Raw genomic sequence first — 20,000 nt, 5'->3', positions numbered from 1 at the left:
AAAAGGGCTTTCAACATAATTATCAACAAAATCCCAATTAAAGTTGCCAGCTCTGTGTTTTGAAATTCTGGTGATGTGGTGGGTGGAGGGTGGGATTTGGGAAGAGGAATGTGCACAGAGTCCCAGTATGCAAGGCATGCAAAGCACCCGGCTGTTTAAAAGTAAAAAAGAGAAGAGAAAAACCTTTGTATAGAAAGAGGAGATGGGAGAGATTCCTAACGGTTAGTCTAACAGAGAGCCAGCTTGGTGTAGTGGTTAGGAGTGTGGACTTCTAATCTGGTGAGCAGATTAGAGAATTTCATCTCCTGATCCTCCTCCACATGAAGCCAGCTGAGTGACCTTAGGACCACCACAGCACTGAGAAAGCTCTTCTGACTTAACAGTAATATCAGGGCTCTCTCAGCCTCACCTCCGTCACAGGGTGTCTGTTGTGGGGAGAGGAAAGGGAAGGCAAATGTAAGCCGCTTTGAGCCTCCTTCGGATAGAGCAAAGTGGCATATAAGAAGAACCAACTCTTCTTCTTAATATCAGGGCTCTCTCAGCCTCACCTCCCTCACAGGGTGTTTGTTCTGGGGAGAGGAAAGGGAAGGTGACTCTAAGCCGCTTTGAGACTCCTTTGGGTAGAGAAAAGCGGCATAGAAGAACCAACTCTTCTTCTTCTTCTTCTTCTTCTTCTTCTTCTTCTTCTTCTTCTTCTTCTTCTAACTGTAATCTACACTGTACAGTCAATCTTCTCTTCAACTGCTGTTCTGGAGGCAAGCAGAGAGTAACTGTGCTCAAAGGAGCAGGAAGTCTCCCAGTGAGCCAATCAAAACACTGGAGGAGATAATTTGCAAAATATCAGGAAGTTCCTGATATAACAATGCCAAATACACATCTCTGTCACCCCCTGCAGGACACTCTTAATATTCTGCTCAGTTATGCACACTGCAGCTCTTGCATACTCCAACAGGAAGGGGTACAATGCCGTAGCGTTCACCTTTCCAAAGCAGCCCGTTTCTCCACAGGAATCTCTGTATCCTGGACACCAGTTGTCATTCTGAAAGTTCTCCAGCCATTACCTAAAGACTGGTAACCCTGGTTCCAATAAACCAGTCATAAAAAATTCTGGCCTATTCTGAACCTGACAGGTCAGGTAGCAAAACACAAAGGTTACAAGTAGGCAGCCAAGAGCCAGAAGAGATGGACGTTTCAGTGCTGGATCAGGAAGTTCAGGGTCTCCTCAAGAGGCAGCATGAGGCCCGGAGGACTGCCTCAGCGTGGCAATGTCAAAGGTGAAGCACAAGCTAACTATGAAAGGGGTATAGAACCAGGTGGGTGTGTCCACAGCTATGTTTCCAAACCATATTCTGCATGATCGCACCAGTTCTTGGGTTTCTCAAAGCCTGAAGGATGTTTCAGGGGTTTCTCATTGGCAAAAAAGTTGAGAAAGGTTTTTGTATCCAGACACTGCTGATGCCCGCCCTTCTCCCCCGCCAGCTGGCCAATCAGCATGGGGGGCACACTTTGGGGCAGGGGATCCCACACCCAGAGGGGGACTGGCAGCCATATCTTCTCTTGGGTAGCCTACCTGTCCTTCTGAGGAGTCTTCGCCACTGTTGAGGATGGGCCAAGGTATGTCTTGACAAATACAGTTAATACAAAAATGCTCTCCTCGGTTGCAGGATACGCGTGGCCTCTGCCCCGAAACCTCTGTGCGATATGGATCTATTTAGATGTGCTTTTCTCCACCGCCTCCATCATGCATCTCTGTGCCATCTCGCTGGATCGCTATATTGCCATCCGAAACCCCATTCATCACAGCCGTTTTAATTCAAGGACAAAAGCTTTTGCAAAGATCCTTGCCGTTTGGACCATATCCGTTGGTGAGTAGAGCGACATTTCTCATGCACCGCACCACCACCAGACTAGGGGAAACAGGCACAGGTGTACAAAAATCTAAACATTAATGCCGTTGGTGGTCTTGGAGAATGTTCTTGTTATTTACCTCAGCTTGCCACAAAAACACACACCTGCGCAGAACTGGCCCACTGCAGACTAGTTGCGTTTGAATGAGCAGATTTCATCCATCCCATTCCTTTATGATCCCAGAATTTCAACCTGTGCAGTCTCTCATTCTTACTTAATTCAGGTTTAATGGGGAAGATTTTTCAATTCTGTTGTGGGTTTGCCGTATCTTTCAGCACCTTTTGATTGAATATCCCTTTCTTCTTTGTTGTCAATTTATACATGATCATTGATCATACATCGCCCCAAAAAAGCAGTCTTGCTATCACTGTATCAGCTGAGATGTGTGATGTTTCAGTTGATGTACCTATGCAGGCAAATTTGGCTATAAAAACACAGAAACAATCTTCATAGAACTGAATATCTCATCGACCCCATGACTGCTGATATTGCTATTCAGAAAAATGCCAGACACCTGCTCAAGGCAGCTCACAAAGTAAAGAAACAAATCCTTATCCATTGTTGTTCCTCTATATATTTCTGAAACAGCCTAGGGGGTGGGACATATCCGGCTGTCCAAGTTGGAATAGGGCCAATCAGGGTGCAGCCAGCTTTGTCCTGATTGGCCCTGCCCCTGCGGCTCCCACCCTCCGTCCCTGGACTCTAGCCTCTTTGCTCTCAGTGCCTGGAGACAGCAGCAGATAAGGGGAAAGGCCCTGGGCAAAGGGTTGTGGTGGAGGGCTTGCTAATGAGGGCCTCCTGGCCTGCTAGGCTGGGCCTTCTCACGAGAGCCTCCTGGTCTGCTGACTGCCTGCTAAGGAGCTCTGTCTTGGCCCTGCTAACGAACTGCCCAGTCCCCGCCTGCCCCATTTGATTTGGCTGCAAGCTGCAGCCCAAAGCCACCTTAAGCTGCCTGGCTGGGGGCCAGGGGAGGGGAAGCTTTCAGGGCCCATTCTTAGGAACAGCTTTGAAGCTAGTACAATCATAAAAACCAACAGCACAAAAGTTATTAAGAATAAACAGCCATTAAAAAAAAGCCAGGATATAAAACATTATGAAACAGCCGAAAAAGGATATATTTAAAATAGGATCTTGAAGCAGACCATAAATGCAGCTTTAAAAGACAGAAACGTCCAGTTAGAACTCTGCATAAAAAGAAATGGTGTACAACCCACATTAGGGTTGCCAGCCTCCAGGCGGTAACTAGAGATATCCTGGAATTGTAACTGATCTGCAGGTGACAGGGATCAGTTCACCTGAAGAAAATGGCCACTAAGCAGGGCTGACCTGGCTGGTATGTGGGTGGGAGACCTTCAAGGATTTGGGTGGTAGTTCCTCTAAGGTACATTAGGGGTTGTGACGCACAGGTAGGCAATGCAAACCACCTGGGAGCGTCCCTTACCTGGTTGCCCAGGCCATCCTCGGATCGCCTGGCTATGCTACACATGCCATACGATAAATCAATCGATAAATTCCCACATCTCTCTACAAAAATACAATGCAATCCTGAAAGAAGCTAGCAAATGCCTCTCCCAGGAAGGCAGGGATGATGAGAAGGCACAGCTGATCTGCAGCACCATCCCAATGGAGCAGCTTAATGAACCAGAATAATTCTGGTTCATTTTGTATCAGTCTCTTGCCAACTGAACATCAGCTGAAGCTGTGAGCTCCCAGTGGCGGCACTTCACTTACCCTCGTGTGAACTATCAGGGATTAAAGAGTTGCCTTTCTCAGCTTTCCGATCCCACTCAGGATCTGCTCAAGTTGCCTATATAGCACTTAGCTCCCTGTTGGATAATGCACCTTCAATGCACTTTAGAAGGTGGGATGTGCATTAGCCGACATGTGCAGAATAGCACACCTTGTAACTGGCCTTAATTGGAGGGGGTCTCCATTGGGCTTTAGACATTGCTTCAGAGTTTATTCCATGGTGTATTTCAAGCAATGGGAGTCCCACATCGCCATGACACAACTGTGGGGGACACCAGTTGTTCAGGTGGACCAAACCCACCAAACTGGCACATTGCCGGGCAAGGTGCTGCTTCCCTGGGATTGGCTTCTCCTTCATGAGCCAGCTTTGTGTAGTGGTTAAGAGCAACAGCCTCTAATCTGGAGAACCAGGTTTGATTCCCCACTCCTCCATATGCAGCCAGCTGAGTGACCTTGGGCCAGTCACAGTTTTCTCGGAGCTTTCTCAGCCCCATCTCCCTCACAGGGTTGCTGTTGTGGGGAGTGGATGGGGAGGTGATTGTAAGCTACTTTGAGACTCCTTTGGGTAGCTCTTCTTCTTCCTTGTGGCTTGGAGAATTATCTGAACAGCCTCTCCAGGTGCAAACCACCCCTGGGTCTTCATATGATAAAGGCTTGCCTGCTTTTCTTCTAAGCCTATAGGGAAGCAGACTGGACAGGTGGTCTGCATTTCACATAATAGCTGAAAGGATGGCAGAGGAAGTCCTATGTAGCAGTGCATTTACAGCACACATGGGATGCCAAGTACAAATCCAGGATCCAGCTAGCAAATAGAGAAATGCCCCACCCACAGACACACCTGAGAACATGCCTTGTTAGACTCATTCAGTGGCAATGGGATGCTAACCTCATCAGCTGAGGAGCTACCTAGCATTTTATTGAGCCCCCTTCCCATGTTCACTAGGCTGATTGTTTCTGCCTTCAGTTGAAGATCCCAGCTGAATCTGCACTTACTTTGTTTATTCCATTGTGGATACTGCTGAATTCAGATCAATTTGAACTCGGGTCTTCTTCTATTCCCCCCACACACACACAGACACACACACATTAAAACAGAAAAGTATTCTGCACATGGTTAGAGAAGCTCAGAAGGGGAGGGTGGAGCCAAGTGCAGCAGGAGCCTCTTTCTTTTCTAGAAAGGGGAGGAGGATTGGAGACAGCAGAGGAGGGGGAATAAATCCAAGAGGAAAATCTCTGCCAAGAGAAGTTAGGGCTTGTGGAGCTTCTGCCGAGAGAAGTTAGAGCTTCCCCTTTAAGGGAAGCCTTGCAAGCTGGGAATGAGGAAACTTTTGAACTGACACCCTGGCCAATCAGGGCTTTTCTACAGTATTGGAGGCTAGAGGCAGCAAGTTAGTTTGGGGAAAAGCAGACAACAGCACCTTTACCCATGCCGATTTTTTAAATATCCACTCCAGGATATTGCGGGGAAAAGGTAAGGTCACTCTGGATCAATCCTGCTTGTTGCAGAAGAAAAATTTAAATCAAAATGGAAATCGTATTCAGTGTAGACAGCAGGGACTGAATGAACCTGGGATTGGAATAAAAGCTCCGTGCAGATTCAGCCCTAGTATCCTTCTTTCCTCAATGTTCTGAAGCCTCTTTGCTCGATTCAACACATCAGGACCAAACCTTAAGAGCCTGTGCCTAGCTTGAAAAATCAGTTCCCCATAGTAGAAAAGGTGAAATTCTAGGGCCCATTCCGCACAAGGAGCAATGTTGCCAATTGCTTTCACAAAGCAATAACGCTATTTTAAATAGTGGAATCTCGGCGTTCCACATACCTTCATTTGTAGTGGAATCCAGTAGCATTTCATTCGTTCCCCACAGGTTTCTGGTCTCGCAGGAATCGCTAGAAAGGAAGTGATTGTTTCTGTGCTTGTTCCCGCTCCTGGCCGTCAATCAAACGAACAGCCAATGGGCGGTTGTTTTCATGCTCCCGAAAAGCCCCTTTCCCTTTAAGCACAGTTTTAAAAAAACACACACACATTTCAACGAATATGCCTTGATTCTTGAGCTGGCGAGTCATCATTACCACGCTCCCCCGAGTGGAACCCCCCCCCTGATTTTTGACCGAAATTAAAGGGAACTGGCAAATGTGGGGCTGTGTTGTGCTCGGGGACTTAGGGGAGCTTTAAAGCACTTCTGTGGAGGGACTGTAGCCGGAGAAGCCTTGCTGGGTGAGTGAAGCCTCGCTGGTTTGATGCTTTCCCCGCTCACTCCAAGGAAAAAAAAATGGCAATCGCTTTGCCGGAAATTCGGAGGAGAGAGCCAGGGGGAGGAACTTTGTTGCAACCGCTACATTGAGAACGCACAGGTCTTTTTTGCAAGTGTTGCAGGTTGTTGGCAGTTTTCTGAGGGTGAATCCACTTTTCTGGATTCCCTGGAAATCGCTACAATTAAGAGATTTTCACGCTAGTATTGCAGGAGTGTTGCAGATTGCTCACGACATCATGCGGAACGTAGTTTTAGTGGCGAAAACAAAATGCAAGACTAGTGCTATATTAAAGTTGTGCGGAATGGACCTAGAACTGTGCAGCAAATGGGAAACCAATACATCTCTGGTTTTGGATGTCATGAACCCTTAAAGAACTCCAAGATGAAACGACTGATCTTCTAAAGTCAGCCTGCATACCAAGGGACTTGAGAATAGCAAACATTACATCAGTTGTTCAGAGGAGATCCAGGAAATGACAGAGCAGTTAGCCTAACATCTGTTCCAGGCCAATTAGTAGAAACTGTTATTAAATTAATATGGCATCAGGCTTGTAGAGAGGAACAAGCCTGATGAGAGGAAAACAGCATGCCTTCTGCAGAGGGAAGTTGGGCCTCGCCCAAACTTTTGGAATTCTTTGAGAAGGTTAACAAGGTTTGATCCTGGACAGAGATGATATACTGGTACTTCCAAAAAGCCTCATCAAGACCTTTTCTGCATCCGGGCCAGCACATCGGGCTGCGTCCTGGTGTTTATGATGGGGCACATTGCTCCGCCTCTTCCTGCTCATGCATGGGGGAGCATTTTGCCGTTGGTACCTCATCTGCTCCGGATTTGTGCTCTTGCTCAGGTCTGCTACAACATAGGCCCTGTTGCTCTTCATGGAAAAAAGGAAATGCGGATATATCCACATTCCCTTTCCATGGAGCAATGGAGGGGCTGAATCAGACCACACCTGAGTGTCAAGTGGAATCGGGAATTTGACCCGCCTTATTGCTCGCCTGGTGCGGAAAAGGTCCAAAACTCCAGAGCAACCTTAGCTCTCATGGGATAAGAGAATGGGTTCTCTTATGGATTAAAAATTTGACAAAGATCTAGAATCAGAAAGCTGGTGGTTCTCACAATGGAGGGAAGAACTAGGTTTTATATGCCCCACTTTGTACTACTCGAAAGAGACACAAAGTGCCATATAAACTCCTCTCGTTTTCTCTCCTGTAAAGTAGGTGGGGCTGAGATGGCTCCAAAAGAACTGCTCTGTGAGAACAGCTCGAAAAGAACTGTGACTCACCCAGGATCATCCAGCTAGCTGCGTGTTGCAGGGGGGGGGGGGATTTAAAGCGCCCACAAGCAAAATGGAAATCGAATTCAGCGCAAACGGGAGGGAAACAATCTCAGTTATTTCAGATTAGAGTGCGCCTCTGTTAAGCACTACCCTGTGCTGACCCAGTCAGCCATGGGTTCCCACTAGGCTCATTCCTGGGACCAGTGCTTTTTAATTTGTTCATAATTAATCTGAAATTGGAGGGAGGTGAGCAGCATAGTAGCCAGGTTTGTCAAGGATAAATGATTGATGATGATGATGCAGTTGTAAACCACTGCGGCGGGATCAGTACAGACTAGATGAGTGGGCAATACATGGCAGATGACGGATGCACATCTGACCTAAAAATCCTGACTTGTGGTCTGAACTGCCCAAGGCTGAGAGGAAGCCCTGAGAACATCACAGTCTTTCATTCTACAGTGGTGAAGGCAAAAAGCCAGGTGTTATGTGGGAAAAGACTGAAAATAAAACACCTTTAAATAGAGCAGGGTTTCTCAACCAGGGTTTCGTGAAACTGGGATTTCTTGACGGCCCTGGAAGGGTTTCCTGAATGGGCAGGAGTTAATGCTTTATATATTTTTTAAATTTGTTGAATATGTATGGGTAATATGACCATATATGTCAACCAGGCCACCCCCTCCCAAAATGTTCAATGCTGGGCCTGGAGGGGTGGGGCCCCAGATGGACGTGTACGCAGCTGTAGGTCGAATCTGCATGGGGCTTTTTATCCACTCCCAGGCTGAATAAATCTCTCCCGTCTGCACTGAATTCGATTTCCATTTTGATTTTGGGTGCTTTAAATTTTCCCTCTGCAACATGCATTATTGATCTGCAGTGACCCTACCTTTCCCCCACGATATCTAGGAGTGGATATAACCCTTGATATTTGAAAAACCGCCACCAGTAGAAGTGTAGATTTCTGTTTTTTTGCAAATTAACTTCCTGCTCTGAAGCAGTCTTCTCTGATTGGCCAGGGCATCAATTCAAAGACTGTTCAATTCAAAGTGACTGCACTCTGAAGCCCACAATTCTCTCAGCAGAGATTTGCCTCATTCTCTGAGAGGCTGCTTCTGGCTCAGGAGTCAAAAGAGAAAAAATAAAGCACTAGTGCTGGCTGGACTTCACCCATCCACCACCACCCTCCTTGAAGCCTGAAGAATGTTGCAGGGAGTTCTCAATGGTTAAAAAGTTGAGAGTAGTCGAAATAGAGCTATGGTGGGACATCAGTTCTGGCTACAGAAGAAGAAGAAGAAGAAGAAGAAGAAGAAGAAGAAGAAGAAGAAGAAGAAGAAGAAGAAGAAGAAGAAGAAGAAGAAGAAGAATTGTTTTTTTATAAGCCTCATTTGCCTTCCCTTTCCTCTCCCCAACAAACCCCCTGTGAGGTAGGTGGGGATGAGAGAGCTCTGATATTACTGAAGAAGAAGAAGAAGAGTTGATTCTCATATGTCGCTTTTCTCTATCCAAAGGAGTCTCAAAGTGGCTTCCCTTTCCTCTCCCCACAACAGACCCCCTGTGAGGCGGGTGAAGCTGAGAGAGCCCTGATATTACTGCTTGGTCAGAACAGCTTTATCAGTGCCGTGGCGAGCCCATGTCGGGGACTGGGGAATCAAACCCGGCTCGCCAGATTAGAAGTCTGCACTCCTAACCACTACACCAAACTGGCTCTCCACCAAGCTGTCTCTCCTACGCCTTTTATTGGCAGCATCAGGAATGGTGGTCTGAAGGCAAGCAAACAAATGCCAACTACCTTGTCTGGTAGCGGTAGCATGGTGGCACAGTGGCAGCTTGGGCAGCACAGCAGCAGCACCCCTGCTTAAAAAGCATACTAGGTGGGAGAGGGAGGGCAGGAGTTCAAGGTGAGCAGGGAAGGGAATGGCTGAGTGGGTTGAGCAGTGGGGTGGGGGGAGAAGAGGAGCAGAAGGGACAGGGTGTGACACACAAGAGGAGGGAGGGAAGGAGGCACTTGAGCAGCAAGACAGTGGTGGCTTGGGTGCTGGTGGTTACTTAGGACCACTAGAGAGAATTGCAGTTGAGAGCCAGTTTGGTGTAGTGGTTAGGAGTGCGGACGTCTAATCTGGCATACCAGGTTCGATTCTGCACTCCCCCACATGCAGCCAGCTGGGTGACCTTGGACTCGCCACAGCACTGATAAAACTGTTCTGACCGAGCAGTGGTCAGCCTCACCCACCTCACAGGAGGTCTGTTGTGGGGAGAGGGGAGAGGAAAGGGGATAGGAAAGGGAAGGTGAATGAGAGAGAAAGAAAGAAATGGGGAGAGGAAAGGAAAGGTGAATGTAAGCCGCTTTGAGCCTCCTTCGGGTAGAGGAAAGTGGCATATAAGAACCAAGTCTTCTTCTTCTTCTTCCAACTGCTTCAGGGGTGGGAATCTGCCTCCCTCACTGGGCAAGAAATGGAGAGGGGAGAGTGGGAGCGAGAGTGAGACAACACTCAAGAGACTATGGCGCATTTCCCTCTCCATACGGTCTTTTCCCTGGTTGAGCACTGGTTGCTCACCGGTGGCTCATGCAATTTAAAAATGGTGAAATTGGAAACCGCCTACTGGATAGCCTCAGGATGTTGGTGACAGCTATTGGGTTGGGTTGGGTTATGCCGCCAACATGTGGAGCCTGTCCAGCTATAATTTACACTTGTGGAAAAGTGTGAGGATTATCTAGCAGCCAGGCAAGGGATGTTGGGAGGTGGTCTGCCACTTCCTAGCACTGCATCATGACCCCTGGTGCTCCCTGGAGGACCTACCACCCAAATCCTTGGAGGTCTCCATCCAAATACGAGCCAGGGATGGCCCTGTTTTGTTTGAGAGATCTGATGGCATCGGCTTGCCTGGGTTCTCACGAAATCTGAGAGGTGGGAACTTTGCGTTATTGCATTGAAACCTTGCCAGCATTCTCCATTCTCCTCTGCGCGCCGCTTCCCAGCAGCAAGCCGAATTTCCCTCCATCTGGACAATCCATTTAAGTCACCTTGTTTCCCTCTCCCCATCCCCCTGGCAAATTCCTTGCACAGACTTGTTTATGCAAGTCCAAGCCGAATTCCCATCCATCATTTTGTAGGAGGGGAGTTTCTTTAGCTGAGCATTCTGCTCTTTCCGCAGCAAAGCTCTGTCCGACAGCCTTCCAAGGAGGGAATGAGACGCAGGGGCAACCTTAGTGATTGTGTAGCCCTGGGCAAAAGCCCAAAATGGGGCCTCGGAATCTCCGCCACCCGGCCACCAGCTCCCCTGCCTGGGCCAAGCAATGGGAGGCCAAACAATGGGAAAGCCAGCACGGTATACTGGATAAGAATGGTAGCCTCTAATCTGGATTACGGGGTTTGATTCCCCACTTCTCCACATTCGGCCAGCTGGGTGACCTTGTGTCAGTCGCCATTCTCTCAGAGCTCTCCAGCCCCACTTCCCCTGCCTGTTGTGGGGAGAGGGAAGCGATTGAAAGACCTTATGAGACATCTGAGTCCTTCTGGGTGATCTACAGCTAATCACAGTTCTCTCAGAGCTCTTTCAGCCTCACCTTCCTCACAGGGAGTGTGACCTAGGGCTGATCACAGTTCTCTCAGAGCTCTCTCAGCCTCACCTTCCTCACAGGGAGTGTGGCCTAGGGCTAATCACAGTTCTCTCAGAGCTCTTTCAGCCTCACCTTCCTCACAGGGAGTGTGGCCTAGGGCTAATCGCAGTTCTCTCAGAGCTCTTTCAGCCTCACCTTCCTCACAGGGAGTGTGACCTAGGGCTTATCACAGTTCTCTCAGAGCTCTCTCAGCCTCGCCTACCTCACAGGGAGTGAAAGGGAAGGTGATTGTAAGCCACTTTGACACTCCTTCAGGTAGTAAAAAGTGAGATACAAAGAACCAGCTCCTTTTCTTTGCAAGATAAGTAAGTGCCACTGCTGCAGCCAGAGACCAGCTGCCTTGGGTTGCCAGCTCTGGGCTGGGAGATAGCTGGAGATTGAGGGGTGGAGCCTGGAGAGATTGAGGTTTCGAGATGGGAGGGATCTCATCAAGGTATAAGGCCACGCAGTCCACCCTCCAAGGCAGCCATTTTCTCAACAGGAGCTAATTTTTGTCATCTGGAGATCTGTTGCAATCTTAGGGATCTCCAGCCACCTCCTGGAGGCTAGAAACCCTACTGCCCGAGCCCCAGATGGTGCAGGCACAAGTGGCATCAGGATCCTGCTCCTCTTCTTCCTCCTCCTCCTCCTTCTTCCTCTTCCTCCTTCTTGGGTGGTAAAGGTAAAGGTATCCCCTGTGCAATCACCGGTCATGTCTGACCCTTGGGGTGACGCCCTCCACCATTTTCTTGGCAGACTCAATACGGGGTGGTTTGCCAGTGCCTTCCCCAGTCATTACCGTTTACCAGTGCTTAATTAGTTTTACAAATTAAAAATGTGTGTGTGTGTGTGTGTGTGTGTGTGTGTGTGTGTGTGTGTGTGTGTGTGTGTACAACTACGACCCATTCAGGAAGCCCTTCCAGGGCCATCAAGAAACCCCGGGGTTTCATGAAACCCTGGTAGAGAAAGCCCGGGCTAGGAGAAAGCACAGTGTATAATTTAAGCCATCCTTTCCAGGGAAAATCCATTTGAGTTATGAGCTCTATATAGATGGTGATCATAAGACAGTAATGGGCACTAAATTGGATGACATGCATCACAAACCCTTCCTCCAAAAGCAGGAGAAGAAACAAACAGCACAATGCCCACGACAGCTCCCAGAATCATCTAACCATTTACTGGAATGTCTTGGTTTTCCTTGACTGTCAGAGGCTGGCAGCTCCAGGTTGGGAAATACCTGGAGATTGTCAGGGTGGAGCCTGAGGAAGGTGGAGTTTGAAGAAGAAGAGGAGTCTCAAAGCGGTTCACAATTGCCTTCCCTTCCTCTCTTCACGACAGACACCCAGTTAGGGAGGTGAGGCTGAGAGAGCTCTAAGAGGAACTGTGGCTGGCCCAGGGTCACCCAGTAGGCCTCATGAGTCTCAACGTGGCTTACCATCGCCTTCTCTTCCTCTCCTCACACCAGGCACCTTGTGAGGCAGGTGTGGCTGAGAGAGTTCTGAGAGAAGTATAGTTTGGCCACCCCTGGAGAACCATCTGGAGAACCATAGTTTGGCCACCCCTGGAGCAGAGGAACATCAGTGGGTTTAATGTCAGAGAGTTGATGTCAGAGAGTTGACCAAAGCGTCTGTTTTCTCTACGGTACTGGCCAGGAAGCCAGTTGTTGGAGGTTGGCAGCCCTGTTTATTACCCTGGAACGATATGGAACTGGTTGCCCCAGATAAGTTCATGTAGAGCCCAGTCAGATCTTGGATCCTGTGGAGTTCTCCTGTAGAAACATGTGGTCTGGGCTGGTTACTTTGTGCATCAGCATCATGGCCTCTTTGAGCTCCTGAAGCTTTCATGGCAAGGGATTTTAGTGGCCCAGATGGTAAAAAGTAAAAAGTAAAAAGTAAAAAGTAAAAATATAAAATGTAGGAATTGTTCTAGAGGGGAGTGTTATTTGGTAGAGAGAGCGGCACATGACTTATGGCCCATTCCTGGCAATGTAAAAGCCATTGCAGTAGCAGAAGTTGGGTTTTTATGTGCCCTGTCGAGATATACTAATACCTAGTATTAATGGGACACCACTTAATTGGAGGTGGGTTGCCCAACTCTGAGTCAGGAAATAACTGGAGACTTTGGGGGTAGAGACAGGAGTAGATGGGATTTGGGTTAGGGAGGAACCTCAATGGAATAAGGAGTCCACGCTCAAAGCAGCCATTTTCTCCAGCTCACCTGGAAGTAAGTTGTAAAACTGGGGGATTCTTCGGTCCCATCTGGGGATTGGCATCTTTATAAAGTTGGAGGTGAACTCTGCTCTTTTGGGTACACTCCAGTGTGTAAATTGGCCTCCCCGAGGGACAGAACATCAGACTTAGGGGTGGGGGGGGGTTGGCTTATCAAATGTGAAGTGCTCTCCCTCCCTCCCTCTCTCTCTCAAATAAAAAATAAAACTCTGTGTGAAAGAGTTTCACAGATTACAAAATCCATATAAAGGATTTGCAGAATTGCTTTAAAGGAATTCATTTATCTTCTCAGCACAGTTCTCGGCTAAGGTTACAAAAAAAAAGCCTTCCCCAGTGAGCAGTAAATCCCCAGCATACAAATCAACCTCCTGTAGGGTTGCCAGTCTCCAGGTGATGCCTGGAGAGCTCCCAGAATTACAATGGCTCTCCAGATTGCAGAGAAGAGTTCCCCTGGAGAAAATTCCTGCTTTGGGATGTGTATACACACACACACCATTCTTTCCAGACTTGACCCCCCAAATGTTCAGGGATTTTTCAACCCTGAGTTGGCAACCCTGGTTTCCTGAAAGAGAACAAACGAGATTCCTCATGTGTGTTCATTGAGACTTTAAAAACCATTTAAAGGATCACACCTATTTGAGGTGAGAAGGTGAACCAAAATAGCAAATGAAAATGTCCACACGGTGAATTTGGTGCCCAGCCCGCCTGCCGCTCAGCCCTTCCCTCCCCTACTCACCTTGGACTCCTGCCCTCCCTCTCCTTTCCCGAGCACTTCTTAAGTAGGGCTGCCCAAGCTATGCCACCCGAGCCGCACCACCTGGCCCATGCCATCCAAGCTGCCGCCACACAGCCCGAGCTGCCCTAGCTGCCTGAACCGTGCTGCCTGAGCTGCCCAAGCCATTGCTGCCACACTGCCCAAGCAACTGACTTTTCGTGGCTCAGGAGGTGCAGCAGCAGTGCCTCTGCTTAAGAAGTGCTCAGGGAGGGAGAGGGAGGGCAAGAATCCACGTTGAGTGGGGAAGTGAAGGGGTGAGCAGCAGGCAGGGGTCATTGGGGCGTGGTGGGGGGAAGAGGAGACACATGAGAGGAGGAAGGGAAGGAGGCACTGGGGCAGCAAAGCAGAGGCGGCTTGGGCAGTGGAGGTTACTTAGGTCCACTAGAGAGAGCCTTAATGGTGGTTGAACCTCTGCGGGGGGGGGAGGGGATCTGGCTCCCTCACCAGGCAGGAAATGGAGAGGGGAGGGCAGGAACAAGGGTAGGACAATACTCAAGAGACCATTGCAAGTTTTCTCCTCCATATGCTCTTTTCCCTGACTGATTACTAGTTGTTCACTGGTGGCGTGAGCATTTTAGGGTGGTAAATCCACTTTCCTGGATTTACTGCATCACAAAATAAAAATGGCGAAATTGTGAGCCACCTACTAGACAGCCTCGGGATGTTGGCACATCATGTGGAGGGGGCTGAATATGCCACCAACATGCGGAGGCTGTGCAGCTACATTTTGCACATGCAGAAATGGCCTAGTATTTCCGTATTCGGGCTTTCCTCCCCTCATTTTCCAGGCTGAAACTTAAGACGTTATGATTGTGTGGTGTTATAACATTATAACCCAATTTTCCTCATTGAGTCCAATGGATGCAGCCTCCCACCATGCTTTCCTCAAGTCTCCTTTTCAAAAAATGTTTTTTTTTGCAAAATGGTACCTGCTTGCAATTTTGTTTTCTTTGCACCCCTTAATCCCACTATTCTGTGCCCTTGTTCTCTTCCCCTATTCCCCCGAAAGGGTCTGGAATGTAATTTTTGTTTTTTAAGAAAACTAGGTTATAATTTTATAACACTGCTATGCAAGACTGCTTTTTTTCTCTTAGAAACAGCATTGTAATGCAATAGCCCCCCCCCCCCTTTTAAGGCAGATTCAGAGCCTCTTGTGGCGCGGAGCCTCTTGTGGCACGGAGTGGTAAGGCAGCTGTCTGAAAGCTTTGCCCATGAGGCTGGGAGTTCAATCCCAGCAGCCAGCTCAAGGTTGACTCAGCCTTCCATCCTTCCGAGGTGGGTAAAATGAGTACCCAGCTTGCTGGGGGGTAAACGGTAATGACTGGGGAAGGCACTGGTAAACCACCCCGTATTGAGTCTGCCATGAAAATGCTGGAGGGCGTCACCCCAAGGGTCAGACATGACTCGGTGCTTGCACAGGGGATACCTTTACCTTTACCTTTAAGGCAGATTAATTCAGAACAGAGGGAGGCAGGGAGGGATTCCCAAACAAAAGGGGTGTTTCCAAACAACTGAAATCGGCGGGTGCAGGGAAAAACCTGATTGCATGTATTTCCACATTGAGCAGCCCTGAATTAGACCCTGTTAAACTCCACTTGAAAAGATGAAATTGGGTTTTCTGGGGATTCCTTTGCTTTGGGGCAAGTCAAAAGGGCAATTTGGGACTGTTCCTGAAGAAACACATTTTAGAGCAGAAACGGACAAAAAAAGTCAACCCTTTAAAAACGCAAATCCAAACAATATCACTAGTGCAGAAACAGACACAGAGGTCTTTTGCGTCACTTGCTACCTGCATCACTTTCAGCTGGAGAGGCCAGGGATTGATCCTGGAACCTTCTGCATGCCAAGGAGAAGTTCTCCCATCAAGCCAAGACAAGGGTTGCCAACTCTGTCTTGGGAAATACCTGGAGAGTTTGGGGGTGGAACCTAGGAAGGCAGGGCTTGGGGCATAATGCCATGCAGCCCACTTTCCAAAGCAGCCGTTTTGTCCCAGGAAATTGTTGGGGGAATTTAGCAGGGAAAACACAGCATAACGGAAAGAAAGCAGCACAGAGACCTGTGCGTTTAGCATCTAAGAAACGTTTGCTATGAAATTAGGAGAAGCGTTATATGGAAGGAAAATAACAACCATCTAACTAATTATTCTTTCTAGTTCCGATCTGCCGGAAGTGGGCAGAATTTGGGGCGGGGGGGACTTCAGTGGAGTGTAATGCTATGGGGTCTACCCTCCGAAGCAGCCCTTTTCTCCAGGGGAACTGATCTCTATCACCTGGGGATGAGCTATAATTCTAGGGGGTCTCCAGGTCCCATCTGAGGAGTGGCATCCCTGAGAGAGAGGAAGTGGTGGCAGACAATGGGTACCGAAGGGAAAAGGATGACCAGGCCCTGAGGTGAGGGATGGTACATCTGCATTGTATATCCATCCGTAAGACCACATAACTAGGTCAAGAGTCTTAGGAAGGGGGGGAAAGAACACCTGAACACTATGTTGAATAATTTATAGCTCTTTTACCAGGATTTAAATTTGATGCTGTGCAAATCCCTGATTATTACATGGCTTCTACAGCCACAAGCTTTGCCATTTATGTCTATGAAAATGTTTCATCTGTGTCTCGGACATCTGCTTTGCAACTAATAAGGATGTCCATTTTTGTAAAAAATTTAAAATGAAGATTTGCCATGTCCCGGTTGGTAGATATAAGTCAGAGGTCCACAACAAAAAGGAGAAAATATCCTGACCCAAGTCAAGAACTCCCCCCCAAAAGGGTCAAAATAAGGAAAATGTAGGGTAAAACATGTTGCAAAATTGAATATTAATATTTATTAAAATTAAATACGCAAGGCTTAAAATATAGCGTCATTAAAATCCAAGTGTACATTCATGCTAATACAACCACTGACCAGATGCATTTCAACGTCGCTCCTTTTATCAGTGGTCAGGCATAAATAGAACAGCATACATAAAATACAGGAAAAGAAAATTTAATAAACAGGGGGCTCCTTTACATACAATGATATACAATGTTTAATATTTAGGACACTAAGAACCTTAATCAATTATATGGACCAGACGGCCAGATAAAATTCTTTGAGGCCGCCTACGTTTCTGAAGCCAAGGCTGGCTCTTATAGGGCCCTCACTGGACACTGGAAGCGCTCCTCTGGACCAGGGCCTGCTTTATGCCTGACTTGATAAAGGCAATGATGCTGAAAAACAGGGGCAGTCAAACTGCGGCCCTCCAGATGTCCATGGACTCCAATTCCCAGGAGCCCCTGCCAGCGAATGCTGGCAGGGACTCCTGGGAATTGGAGTCCATGGACATCTAGAGGGCCGCAGTTTGACTACCCCTGCTGAAAAACATCTTGTCAGTGGTGGCATTAGTATGAATGTACACTTGGATTTTAATGAGGCTATATTTTAAGCCTTGGGTCTTTCATTTTAATAAATATGAATATTCAATTTTACAACACATTTTACCCTACACAGGCTTGAGCATGTTGTCCTTATTTAGACCTTTTTTGAGGGGTGGGAGCTATAAGTCAGAGGTCACCACTCTGTGAATATAGGTAAGACTTTCACTGCGTAAGTTGTGGCAGCCATTTTGTAGCTGGCTCTGCATTCTCCTGCTGCCATTTTGTGGCTGTGCATTGTGTTGAATTTCACAGGTGCCCAGAGACTCAAAAAAGCAGGGATTCCCAAGCAGGGGTTTGAGGACCCCCAAGGGGCTGCAGGAACTCTTGAGGGGGTCCATGGCCTTCATCCTCCTGCTTTGACAGACTTGGTCACAAGCCAGGGAACTGGCTGCTTCTAACCCGCCCCCCCCCCCCCCAGCATAAGCTCTTCAGTTCTCAGGACTGCTTGTTAAGATGAGGTGGTGATATCACTTCTAGGATGTGGGGCAGGAAGGTGTGGTCAGCTGACATCACTTCCAGGGCTCCTTGAAGCTTAAAAAATAATTTCAGAGACTCCTCCTCAGTCAAAAGGTTGAAAAAGGCTGGTCTAATTTAAGGTGACCAGAGTTGAAGGGAGGTAAGGCGGGATTTGGCGCTGATGCGGCAGCAGCGGCCTCCCTCCCTCCGACTGAGCTCACCTTCACCTCCCAAGTGCCTCTCCCGCAAGCCCATCTCGTGCGCCTGCGTGGTCTCCGTCAGCGCAGGTCAGGTGGGGGCCTAGGGCGGGCTTCTGCCTGGCGCACCTGTGTAGGCCAGCCACATGGCCAGTCAGGGCAGAGCGCCACTGCCGGCCATCCTGCTGGCCGGGGGGCAGGAAGGGAGGGAGGCAGGTAGGGAGCTCCGTCTGGGCCATGGCCCATGGCACCAAAAGAGGAGGTGGAAGCGGGACTTTAAAGGACCTGTGTGGTACGCGGGACAATGTCCTAGAAGGCGTGGCTGTCCCGCAAAAGTCAGGACGGATGAGCAGCTTAGTCTAAGTCAGGGGTAGTCAAACTGCGGCCCTCCAGATGTCCATGGACTACAATTCCCAGAAGCATTCGCTGGCAGGGGCTCCTGGGAATTGTAGTCCATGGACATCTGGAGGGCCGCAGTTTGACTACCCCTGGTCTAAGTGAATGCTGTTCAGAGGCAGGTTGCAAAGGAGAGTGGAATTGACTCCAACAGCATCTGCGCCAAAGCCCTGGTTTTAATCCCCATTGACATTGCTAGCACAGCCCACCTTCTCAAGTGGCCACAACAATCCAAATCTCTGCTGAAATAAACATGTCTTCTTCGTTAGTACTAAGTGGATTTAGGAGCGCTGATGTTTTACTAAGTGTCAACAAATCCCTTTTCTCCTCTTCGAAAGTTCTTTAATAACAGGGAATGGGTAGACATAGTTTGTTTTCCTCTGCTTCTGCTGTACTTTGAACAGCCACTTTGGGAACCAACACAAGACAAAACAGGGCATCCATGGCAAGCAACCAACGCAGCTCAAACGGTGGTAAATATTTTGCTGAAGTTCATTCATATAATATCATGGTACGCCTGCCCAACATCACACACCAGCAGCTGGAGGAAGAAAAAAAAATAGGTTGCCGGTAGTGATGGCGTGGCATCACTTCCAAGAAAACTGGGCTTATTCCGCACACAATAGATAATGCACTTTCAATGCACTTTTGAAGTAGATTTTCCTGTTCTGCACTGGAAAATCCAGCTGCCAAAGCACATTGAAAGTGCATTATTCTATATGTGCGGAATGGACCCTGGAAGTGATATCACACCTCTCTGAGAATCACCAGGAACTCTATGACAAACCCCCCCCCATATCCTCACAACCACATGTCCCTGCCCCACTCACTCTCCTGGTGCTTGGAAACTTTACACCCTGACACAAGAGAAATCATGAGTATGTTTTCATTAAATAAAGCAAATAAAATCTATCATTTAATAGACAGAATCTGATGCCAAAAAAAAACTGTAGTCCATAACCTCAGAAAGCAGTAGAAATAAAACCTTGTTCGATAATCTGTTTTTCACAGAGGCACAAAGAAAGGGCAGAAGGAGAACTAACAGAGGAGGGACAGCTGCCAACACCAGGTTGCAAATTCCTGAAGACTTGGAGGGGGGGGTAGAGCCTGGGAAGGGGAGGAACATCTGTGGGGTACAATGCCTCCAGAGGTTCATGCATTCCAATTGGTAGGGGCTCATGGGAAATGTAGTCCATGGACTTCTGGAGAGCCACAGTTTCACCACCCCGGCTCTAGAGCCAACCTCTGAAGCTGCCATCTCTTGAACAGTCATCTTTAGATCAGTTATAATTTCAGGAGATTCCTAGACCTTACCTTGAGGTTGGAAACCCTAGATCACTGGATACTGCAGGGGGTATCTTTCACCCAGAAGAATTGGCAGATGTCCCTACCAAAGAGGAACATCCCAGCATGCATTTCTGTGACCTATTTCCATTTTCTGCTGATCTTGGCACTGTTCCAACGATGGAGAGCTTTCTCGATGTTACATAAGCAGATACTGATCCTATTTCTTGTTTTCTGGTCTGTAGGAGCACCAGCTTGCCCACAAGGCCCAGGATTAAACATTCTGCTTGTATCCCAAATACAGGTGTTGGGGGAAATTGAGGCAAAGGCTGAATTCCCTCTCTCTTCCACAGGCCAACTTGCTTTTATCCTGGGAAATGCAGGGGCTACAAACTGATAGCAAGAGCAATACCCCTACCCCTACCCCTACACAGCCACACACGATAAGCACAGAGAAGCAATCAGG

The 20,000-nt window shown here is 48.1% G+C and overlaps 1 protein-coding gene across 4 annotated transcripts in view; it reads left to right on the top strand.

The window, feature by feature from the left end:
* The window catches only part of HTR2A (5-hydroxytryptamine receptor 2A), a 58,998-nt gene that overhangs the window by 16,397 nt on the left and 22,601 nt on the right, over positions 1–20,000 (top strand). For 3 of the 4 annotated variants that reach the window (XR_013226990.1, XM_077314290.1, XM_077314277.1), the window contains one exon: positions 1,665–1,865. The exons of the other annotated variant lie outside the window; for it this stretch is intronic. Coding sequence is in view for 2 of the 3 variants with exons in the window: in XM_077314290.1 (XP_077170405.1) it covers positions 1,665–1,865 (201 nt within the window). In the remaining variant the exon portion in view is untranslated. The remainder of the gene's footprint in view (positions 1–1,664; positions 1,866–20,000) is intronic. 4 annotated transcript variants of the gene reach the window in all.

This window comes from Paroedura picta, chromosome 1, assembly GCF_049243985.1.
Source record: "Paroedura picta isolate Pp20150507F chromosome 1, Ppicta_v3.0, whole genome shotgun sequence".
Classification (NCBI taxonomy): Eukaryota; Metazoa; Chordata; class Lepidosauria; order Squamata; family Gekkonidae; genus Paroedura; species Paroedura picta.
This window is presented reverse-complemented; position numbering and strand designations above follow the sequence as displayed.